This window comes from Salmo salar, chromosome 09 (genome assembly GCF_965601325.2).
Source record: "Salmo salar chromosome 09, fSalSal1, whole genome shotgun sequence".
NCBI classification, from domain to species: Eukaryota; Metazoa; Chordata; class Actinopteri; order Salmoniformes; family Salmonidae; genus Salmo; species Salmo salar.
The window spans coordinates 87,661,843-87,673,012 of record NC_138299.1 but is presented as its reverse complement, the minus strand read 5'-3'; the positions used below and the strand labels follow the sequence as shown (position 1 = coordinate 87,673,012).

General features: G+C 43.7%; 1 protein-coding gene across 1 annotated transcript in view; it reads left to right on the top strand.

Moving 5' to 3' along the window:
- The first annotated feature begins 1,005 nt into the window (after window positions 1-1,005).
- ints6l (integrator complex subunit 6 like) overlaps window positions 1,006-11,170 on the top strand; it is a 28,055-nt gene continuing 17,890 nt past the window's right edge. The window contains exons 1-2 of the mRNA XM_014212859.3: window positions 1,006-1,374; window positions 1,491-1,568. Of these exons, the coding sequence (XP_014068334.1) occupies window positions 1,264-1,374; window positions 1,491-1,568 (189 nt within the window). The 5' untranslated portion in view covers window positions 1,006-1,263. The remainder of the gene's footprint in view (window positions 1,375-1,490; window positions 1,569-11,170) is intronic.

Sequence of the window (11,170 nt, the reverse complement as noted above, 5' to 3'; positions counted from 1 at the left end):
GATTATTATGCAAGATTGCTCACTTCCTGTAACCGATAAAAGGATCTACCGTAAATCTGCATGTAAATGTACTGGCAGCTATCACAGCAGTTTCTTGTACCGCCTGCTACGTTTAGGTTAAGGACAGCAAGTCGACAACCCTCCCTCTCCGTCATATTCAGCCAAGTACGCTAGTCTCTAGTTAAGACAGCCACAAAGTCAAAATTGGCAACGACAAAATAAGCTTATTAGCAGCGTGGTGAGGTTAGGTAAATCGAATTGTAAGAAGATAAATGGTAGAAATGGGCGGGGTTTAGCCATAATTACGACTTTGTGGCTGTGTTAACTAGTGACGACCCCAAACAGGCAGAGGGGCGGTCGCTGCATATGTCCCTGACCAAAAAAACTAAAACGTTTTGGTAAACAGTGTGCTGCTACTGTCTTTAAAACGTGTTCTCCAGAAATTACACAACGATTCCCAAGTAGCAGAAACATAAGATGAGGAGCCATGATGAGGCAGCAGCAGAACATTCACCTTCGTGCAAGCAAGCATTCGCACTGGAGCTTTTGCATTTTGCAATATGGCGCTTCGAGGTGCTGCTTGCACAGAGGAGATTAACATGGAGGGGAAGGTGCAGGAAGGCACGATTATTATCAAAATCGTACGGTGATGCGACTCTCTCGCACCCTCCCCCACCAAGACAGCAAAACGGGAACGAAGGATGGGAGGTCGTCGTCCTTTATGTTCAACTATCCCATACCACTAATTCATACTCGCAAATTATGAGGTCATATTGCTTTTTGAGTATATGTTGTATGTATGTGAAGTCATTACAACGTTATACTATGCAGAATAGAATGGCCATATCATCAATATTTGTATTAATGTATCTTCTTGCAACAGTACATGGATCCCCTCTCTGAATGATCCTCTGTTTAGCAGAACAGAAGCGAGAAATCATCTCGACCTCATTATTACATATTTATGCACGGCAGGGAGTGGCCACTGTGGGCAGGCTCAACCAATACGATCGCAGCAGTGAAAGGAAGGCGTTTCACTCTGTTCGGAAGATAACTTCTCTAACAGCGCTAACCCAGCAGTGCTTAGGAAAGACAGATAGAGTCAGGCAGCGGCAAGGGGTGGCTGTACGACCCTCTTTTGGGGGGGGTCTGATTATTACAAAAAAATATACACACATATATGCATGCCCCGGCCGCAAGATAGGTCATATGACGATAATAGGTATTTTAGAAAGCATATAGCTATATATCTATACATTTAAGATGCCTATTTTACTTTTCCTGATAGACACGTCCGCTTCTATGAATCAGCGCACTTATTTGGGTACGACGTATCTGGACATTGCTAAAGGCGCGGTTGAGATCTTTATGAAGGTAAAGAATAATTTTACCCCAATTTTTTTCAGCTTACTATTTGCCTTGATAGTGTTGAGGGTCCCTTTGACATATTCAGTCGAAATTAACATGTATTGTTTCGTTTTCTTTAACAGCTGCGTGCCCGAGACCCGGCTAGTAGAGGCGACAGGTACATGCTAGTTACATTCGATGATCCACCATACGGAGTTAAGGTAAATAAATACTGTTAAATTGTTTTATATGTGATTAAGGCGCGGATATTTTGCTGACAGTGAGACTTTACTGTCCCTCTGGTTTGTAGCTGCGGGTTGGGCGGCCTCCCGGTGGCGAAAACGGCACATTTTTGTAAAAAATACCCGCAGACCGGTGCAGCGCTGCCTCTGAACATGGCGGACATTTTGCTTTTGTGTTGGGAGAGCTCTCGGGCGCTGAGATGGAGGCGGAGAGATATATTATCTATCGTGACGTCTCTATTTCTGTGGGCTAACTCATCCTGGATTGGTCAACTGGCCTGCACCTCTTCACGAGTCCTCCTGTTGCATTCGTTCTGTGGCTGAACTCTATGCACTCGCATTGGCCAATGTGGACTGGGCGACTCAAACTTATTTGATAAAACCCCCTTTATCATAGAACATGATAATGTTCACACGACACTCAATATTGTCATCTAAATCCGAGTTTACACCTTAAGGTGCCCATTCTGTAGTTTACACTATCATAACTTCATAATGATCAAATGCCCTTATAAAGTGTCAACATCATAACCTCCCCCAGTCTGTATACACACCATCATCATTAAAATGGTTAATGTAAAGGTTAAAGGTTAGGATAGGGAGGTCTCAAGGATCAGGATAGAGATGACCATTTCCCAATGCCCCCACCCTCAGCCTTGCACTCGTAGTATAAACAGGGTCCCTTTTCGTACTATAAACAGGGCCTTCTCAAATGGAATAAAACATCCTAACCCATGCCAATAATTAAGCAACTAGCAGAGGCAGCAGGATGTAATGTTTACATAATCAAATCAAATCGAATTTTATCAAATCAAATTTCATGTAATAATGTGGCATAGGCACATAAGCACATTAGACGCCTTATGGGTAGTTATAGACTGTTCTTTCTGCCACCACCGTGCAAGCAGTACCGGTGCACCAAGTCTGGAACCAAAAGGACCCTGAACAGCTTCTACCCCCATAAGACTGCTAAATAGTTAGTAAAAATAGTTGACCAATAGCTACCCGGACTATCTGCATTGACCCTTTTTGCACTAACTCTTTTTGACTCATCACGTATGCTGCTGTTACTACTGTTTGTTATCTATTTTGTTGCCTAGTTACTTTATCCCTACCTATATGTACATATCTACCTCAATTACCCCGTACCCCTGCACATCGTCTTGGCGCTGCAATTTGAGAAGGGCCCGTAAATTAGCATTTCACTGTTAGTTTACACATGTTATTTATAAGGCATGTGACAAATACAATTTGATTTGTTTTGATATCCCATTCAACTCTGCCCCAAAGCAGGAAAAGATGGAGTGAAATATGTTCTCCGTTTTAGAGTATGTGAGAGGCAGCTAACACCAAAGCTCTCAAACATGGAAATAATATTTCAATGACAAGTTATCTCAGTTTACAAAACAATTAGATGTGACTGTTGGAATGAACCCATATGAATCCTGCAGTCACTGCAGCAGCTAGCTTTATCACTGGGATGTCAGTGTAACATTACACCAGACTTAGGAACATGAATAAGCAGCTGGGGCTAACTTGCTGTCAAGTATCTGACAGCATTTTTTCATTTTAGTCTTTTACCAGATGCTCTTATCCAGAGTGACTTACAGTTAGTGCATTCATCTTAAGATAACCATGTATTAATCCTGTATGAATTCCCTGTCACATGTCTATTCATGCACTCTTGTTGGGGATGGGCACATATTTTGTATAATAGTGAAATGAGTAGTGCTGAAGTGCATTGCATGTAGCCTATGTTATAATGAATGTGTAAAGGCCAAGTGTATGAAACTGCATTGTTGCTTCTTTCATGTGCAACGTTGCCGGGGTGCGGAAGGTGTGCCTGCATCAGTGTATGCTGCTGTAGTTGTGTGGTTTGACAGTGACAGTACTGTAGAGTGGCTTATTCCCGGGCACTTCATTAGCTTTGTCTCTCTGGCAGGTGGCCAGACATCCTCCCAGGGCTTTTCTACACCCCCTCCCTCCAATGCATACACATATCCCCTCCTCCTTCTCCAGGTCTTCTTCCTCTCCATCCAAGGATAGGTGGTGGTTCATTAGCTATTCCATTTTACATTCTTGGTGTCAGAGTTTGTTCAGTTTCTGTTTCTGTATTCAATTATCAGATAGGCCTATAAAGCTTTCTTGTCTTCAGAATTTTCCTTGAGGGCATTTTTCCTGATTTGTTGCATATTCATGGATTATTATCAAGGGACGTTTGATGAAACTATTCAAAAGCAGAAGTGTTAAGCGTTCTGGGAAATAACTAGCTAACTGCATGGCTACTGAAATGTCCCTTGTTTGTTCTAGGCACTTTGGAGAGAAAGCTCCTCCCTGTGTTAGGTTTTGACAACCAGACGAGCAGAGTTTGCCCAACAATAACCCAGCCTGTAATGTCTTGCCTACCTTGCCTGGTGAGAGATGGAATCTGACTACTGAACTTCTGCACCTCTACTGAGCAGTGTGGCTTTTTAACCCTGTTTTATTATTCATAAGCTATTCAGCCGCCAATAAGAGAGGAGTTCCATGGAGACGCTGCTGGATAAAGACAATGCTGTCTTTTCCTCCTCACTCTGAGTTCACTTGTTGTCCCGTTTCTGGACCATCGAGAGGAACGTCATTCTTCTCTTCCCTTTTTTTCTCACTTGGATTTTGTTTTTCTCTTTCACACTCCTTTCCTCTCTAGCATGACATGTTATTAGGCCGAAGATGTGTACTGTGTGTACGCTATGTTTGCTGAAGCAGTTCATCCACGTTCTGTCATAAAGAGCACATGTTCAACTTCATAAAAAAAACGTGACAGGGTTGACAATTTCATCTTTAATCAGCTATAAATCTCCTTGTTACAGGAGGAATGGAGTCTTGTTGTGTTCAACAAGGAGTGGCAATTGAGTGCATTGCTAAAACATTTCTAGCCTGTCTATCTATGGGTAACAGGGTTGACGTGTTATGCTCAACTCATTCAGTTTTCCACCACAAAATGGCCAAAAAGAGTACCTGCTTTTACACTATGATTTGACTATTAGATGTTCAATGTTTCTTTTGAAAATACATTTTGTAAAAGGAATCATTTTACCACATTAAAACGAGAGTTCACTTAATGTAATAGGACAGACGCAAATTAATCACTAATCACATGAAATAGATAATAATGTTCAGGAAAGACTTTGTCAAAGCAACAAGATAACTAGGGCTTTATAATGATAGTGAAAACTTTTGGAAATGTTGGGGTTAAGTGGGTTACAATTTTCCTGGAAGTCACAGATGGTGCTATGGGGGACATGTCAATATGCTGAATTTTGGCATTTTAGCAAGTCGTTATTCATATAAAAAAATCTGATTAATTGAATTATCCATGTGGTCTATATTACAGGGCACTTCATTTAATATAACAGGCTTTTAAAATTAAATATTGTTGCACAATTTCTACTTAAAAGGGATGCAAAAGGCAGTCTTTTCGTGGAATGACTCCAAATGTTTAACATTTACATTTAAGTCATTTAGCAGACGCTCTTATCCAGAGCGACTTACAAATTGGACATTGTGTTATAATCATTCAGGCTTGTGTTTACACATGTCTGACCGGTACATCCAGGGCTGTCATTCACATGCCTGACCGGTACATCCAGGGCTGTCATTCACATCCCTGACCGGTACATCCAGGGCTGTCATTCACATCCCTGACCGGTACATCCAGGGCTGTCATTCACATGTCTGACCGGTACATCCAGGGCTGTCATTCACATCCCTGACCGGTACATCCAGGGCTGTCATTCACATGCCTGACCGGTACATCCAGGGCTGTCATTCACATGCCTGACCAGTACATCCATGGCTGTCATTCACTTGCCTGACCGGTACATCCAGGGCTGTCATTCACATGTCTGACCGGTACATCCAGGGCTGTCATTCACATGCCTGACCGGTACATCCAGGGCTGTCATTCACATGTCTGACCGGTACATCCAGGGCTGTCATTCACATGCCTGACCGGTACATCCAGGGCTGTCATTCACATCCCTGACCGGTACATCCAGGGCTGTCATTCACATCCCTGACCGGTACATCCAGGGCTGTCATTCACATCCCTGACCGGTACATCCAGGGCTGTCATTCACATGTCTGACCGGTACATCCAGGGCTGTCATTCACATCCCTGACCGGTACATCCAGGGCTGTCATTCACATGCCTGACCGGTACATCCAGGGCTGTCATTCACATGCCTGACCAGTACATCCATGGCTGTCATTCACTTGCCTGACCAGTACATCCAGGGCAGTCATTCAGTAATACAATGTATGCAATGTGCATGTAAGGAAGACTTCTGCCCTCTTCTTATGGGATTCTGGTTTAGGGCCACACATCCTAATAGTCATTCCTTGACCCTGTCTACTAAGGACTTGACTCCCACTGGGGTCTGTGGCGGGTCTGTAGCGGGGTCTGTAGCGGGGCCTGTAGCGGGGTCTGTAGCGGGGTCTGTAGCGGGGCCTGTAGCGAGGTCTGTAGCGGGGCCTGTAGCGAGGTCTGTAGCGAGGTCTGTAGCGGGGTCTGTAGCGTGGTCTGTAGCGGGGCCTGTAGCGGGGCCTGTTGCGGGGTCTGTAGCGGGGCCTGTAGCGAGGTCTGTAGCGAGGTCTGTAGCGGGGTCTGTAGCGGGGTCTGTAGCTGGGCCTGTAGCGGGGCCTGTAGCGGGGCCTGTAGCTGGGTCTGTAGCGGGGCCTGTAGCTGGGTCTGTAGCGGGGCCTGTAGCGAGGTCTGTAGCTGGGCCTGTAGCGGGGTCTGTAGCGGGGCCTGTAGCTGGGTCTGTAGCGTGGCCTGTAGCGGGGCCTGTAGCGAGGTCTGTAGCTGGGTCTGTAGCTGGGTCTGAAACCTACTCCGCTTCACTGGCTGTGAGTCTGTGACCCCTTCCCTTTGCCTTCCATATGATCACAGCTCTTTGGGCTTGTTAAGCAGCCTGGCTTTCACTGCAGTGATAGCTCTGATTTCTACCATGCTCACGCTGCTCTCATCTCCTGGTCTCATGACCAGTTAGTTCATCACCACCCTTCTGAGTCAGAAATGCACAATGACATGATGCTTTCTTTTTCCATTCTACTGAATGGGTGTTGGTGCTTTCTGGTGGTGCTGTCTTGTCTGCTCAAGTTCCATGAGCCAAGACCTCATCACATGCCTTCAACCTGGCACATTTTGGTTCTGCTCCTTAACTAAAGGATCATGGGAACTTAATGTTTTTTATTTATAGGAGTCTGCTTTCTCATAACTGAGGCTTTTGCGTGGAACAAGTTGTTATCTGTCTGTTTATGGAAAGTGGTCTCCTGTCCTGCAGTCAGTGTGTGCAGGAACCCAGCATGACTTAGCCTAGACCCCAGCTGCTGTATCCTGGCTCATAGACTGCCACTGTTCTATCGGGGGTGGGGGGACCTAGCTATATTCAGCTGCTATACCCTGGCTCATAGACTACCACTGTTAAATTGGGGGTGGGGGGGCTTAGCTATATACAGACACAAGTACATATACTTTTTTTTTAATAATAAATCATTCATGATGACGTAATCACTTTTTTCATTGTGAATTTGATGTTGTCTTTTTCTTGGCACTCTAACTCGGTGTCTGGGTTGCCGAGAGGCATTTGAAGACGATGATGTCAGTGCTACATTCAGGATGTAGGCTAGCTCTATGGCTTGTGTCATGTTGTATTCCTGTTTCACCACATGGCATGAAGCACAGCCCACAAATAAATAGCCTACCACAATATAATGTTGACAATCCAGTCTCAATATCCTAACCCTTCCCCAAATGTCACAACATCAGCATAGTGGAGCACATTGTTTTCTAATGCATACATCCTTGACCCTCTTTCACTCTTTTTCATGTCTCCCTCCACCTGTTTCCCCTCCCTTTCCCACCCCACCCACCAGACAAGGTTGTGGTAAAACAAGGGACTCTGGTTGCACACTTATACAGCCTATAATTAATTGTTGATTTGGAGGGAGGAAAAGAAGGTTGGGCGGGTAAAATTGAATTACTCTTTCGTTTGAATTATTGAGTGTGAGTTAAGAGTTCTACAGCCTGCCAGTAGGGCTTTGTCTTCAGTTCTACAGCCTGCCAGTAGGGCTTTGACTTCAGTTCTACAGCCTGCCAGTAGGGCTTTGTCTTCAGTTCTACAGTCTGCCAGTAGGGCTTTGTCTTCAGTTCTACAGCCTGCCAGTAGGGCTTTGTTTTCAGTTCTTCAGCCTGCCAGTAGGGCTTTGTCTTCAGTTCTACAGTCTGCCAGTAGGGCTTTGTCTTCAGTTCTTCAGCCTGCCAGTAGGGCTTTGTCTTCAGTTCTACAGTCTGCCAGTAGGGCTTTGTCTTCAGTTCTACAGCCTGCCAGTAGGGCTTTGTTTTCAGTTCTTCAGCCTGCCAGTAGGGCTTTGTCTTCAGTTCTACAGCCTGCCAGTAGGGCTTTGACTTCAGTTCTACAGCCTGCCAGTAGTTTTCTTTTCTTCAGTTCTACAGCCTGCCAGTAGGGCTTTGTCTTCAGTTCTACAGCCTGCCAGTAGTTTTCTTTTCTTCAGTTCTACAGCCTGCCAGTAGGGCTTTGTCTTCAGTTCTACAGCCTGCCAGTAGTTTTCTTTTCTTCAGTTCTACAGCCTGCCAGTATGATTTTGTCTTAACTTCTACACCCTTCTTTAGTTATTTATTTTTGTTTAACCTCTCTAGGGTAGGTGGCACCAAATCGTCCCACCTACGTAACAGCCAGTGTAATCCCGGTGAAAGCACATTTTGCAATATTCTCAGTAGATAGCCCGGCATCACAGGGCTAGCTATTTAGACACCCAGCAAGTTTAGCACTCACCAAAGTCAGATTTACTATAAGAAAAATGTTATTACCTTTGCTGTCTTCGTCAGAATGCACTCCCAGGACTTCTACTTCAATAACAAATGTTGGTTTGGTTCAAAATAATCCATAGTTATATCCAAACAGCGGCGTTTTGTTTGTGCGTTCAAGACACTATCCGAAAGGGTAAATAAGGGTGACGAGCATGGCGCAATTCGTGACCAAAAAAAATCTAAATATTCCATTACCGTACTTCGAAGCATGTCAACCGCTATTTAAAATCAATTTTTATGCCATTTTTCTCATAAAAAAGCGATAATATTCCGACCGGGAATCTGCGTTTAGGTAAACAGACGAAAGAAAATAAAGCATTCGGTCGACTCGGGCACGCGCCTAAGCCCATAGTACTCTGATCGGCCACTTGCCAAAAGCGATAATGTGTTTCAGCCAGAGGCTGCCTCGATATCGTTCAGCTTTTTCCCGGGCTCTGAGAGCCTATGGGAGCCGTAGGAAGTGTCACGTTAGAGCAAAGATCCTCAGTCTTCAATACAAAGAGCCAAGATGAAACACAACTTGCGAGACAGGCCACTTCCTGCATGGAATCTTCTCAGGTTTTGGCCTGCCATTTGAGTTCTGTTATACTCACAGACACCATTCAAACAGTTTTAGAAACTTTAGGGTGTTTTCTATCCAAAGCCAATAATTATATGCATATTCTAGTTACTGGGCAGGAGTAGTAACCAGATTAAATCGGGTACGTTTTTTATCCGGCCGTGTCAATACTGCCCCCTAGCCCTAACAGGTTAACCTTTATTTAACTAGGCAAGTCTGTTAAGAACAAATTCTTATTTACAATGACGGCCTACAGTGGCCAAACCTGGAGGATGCTGGGCCAATTGCATTTCTTCTACAGTGAAGGAATGCAACATGCTACTTCACATATACAATTGCTTTAGCATTGTTTTATGCTATTTTTCAGTACTTCATAAATACATTGGAGTAAACACATTCTAGAGGTTAGATATAATAACCCATGCCTTGTATCCAAGGACTACAAACACTTAAAAGTTAAGCCAACTCTGTCCTGTTGTATTTCCTGCTCAGTGTCCATGTCACCTCCAAACTCCCACCCTCTATTTCTCTCTTCCTCCTTCTCCTCCTCTCTCTCTTTAGGAAGCATGGTACCGCTTACGTTGGGGCTGGTAAGCCTGCAGGTCATCTGTAGATTAAGCATAATGCTGTAACAGTAAGGTACTTGACCTCAGTAGAGGAAAGAGTGAAAGCAGCCACTCACTCACACTCCCCTACTATGCTGCTCTCCTACGGGAAAGCCCCGGTCTCGTGGGAAAGCCCTGGTCTTGTGGGAAAGCCCTGGTCTCGTGGGAAACCCCCGGTCTCGTGGGAAAGCCCTGGTCTCATAGGAAAGCCCTGGTCTCATAGGAAAGCCCTGGTCTCATGGGATGAGCAGCTTCAGGAAGTGCTTCAGCAAGAGCCAATAGTAGTCGGTCATTACTTTGTGTTTTCTGAGATATTTTCTACATTACAAATAGACCTACCATTTTCAAACCAAGCACTCTAAAGGCATAACCTAAGGAAGATGTCATCTCGTAGCTTCATAGTATCATAAACATATTATTTAAAGGGATAGTTTACTTAAATTACAAAATTACACATTGGTTTCTTTACCGTGTAAGCATTCTATGGACAAGGTATGACAGCAATCCATGCTTTGGTTTAGTTTCCCTGGCACTGTTTCCACATGCTAACGTTTTAGCAAATCCCATTCACGTCAAGGGACTGATATTAGCATTTTTTGCGCATCATATCCAAATTTGCTTAAAGTATCTAAAATTGATTGTGAGGCTCAGCAAAGTCACTTATAGATGATTTTTACATGATCCGTGAAAAATGCTAATTTTGGTCCCATGACTTGAATGGGATTTGTGCCACAAATGCTTAAACGTGAGCATGTGGAAACTGTGCCAGCGAAACTAAACCAAAGCATGCTTCCAGGGTAAGGAAACCAATTAGTATTTTGTCATTTGGGTGAACTAAACCTTTAATATAGAGCTTAATGTATGATAAATATCTTTCATCTGTTGTGATAATACATATTTTCTTTAGCCTATATCAGTATGGAGCTTTTACTGTATGTCTTTAACCCAGCAGTAATATGTTTAATATGAGTCAGTGTGTGGTTGTCTTTAACCCAGGAGTAATATGTTTAATATGAGTCAGTGTGTGGTTGTCTTTAACCCAGCAGTAATATGTTTAATATGAGTCAGTGTGTGGTTGTCTTTAACCCAGCACTAATATGTTTAATATGAGTCAGTGTGTGGTTGTCTTTAACCCAGCACTAATATGTTTAATATGAGTCAGTGTGTGGTTGTCTTTAACCCAGCAGTAATATGTTAATATGAGTCAGTGTGTGGTTGTCTTTAACCCAGCAGTAATATGTTTAATATGAGTCAGTGTGTGGTTGTCTTTAACCCAGCAGTAATATGTTTAATATGAGTCAGTGTGTGGTTGTCTTTAACCCAGCAGTAATATGTTTAATATGAGTCAGTGTGTGGTTGTCTTTAACCCAGCACTAATATGTTTAATATGAGTCAGTGTGTGGTTGTCTTTAACCCAGCAGTAATATGTTTGATATGAGTCAGTGTGTGGTTGTCTTTAACCCAGCAGTAATATGTTTAATATGAGTCAGTGTGTGGTTGTCTTTAACCCAGCAGTAATATGTTTAATATGAGTCAGTGTGTGGTT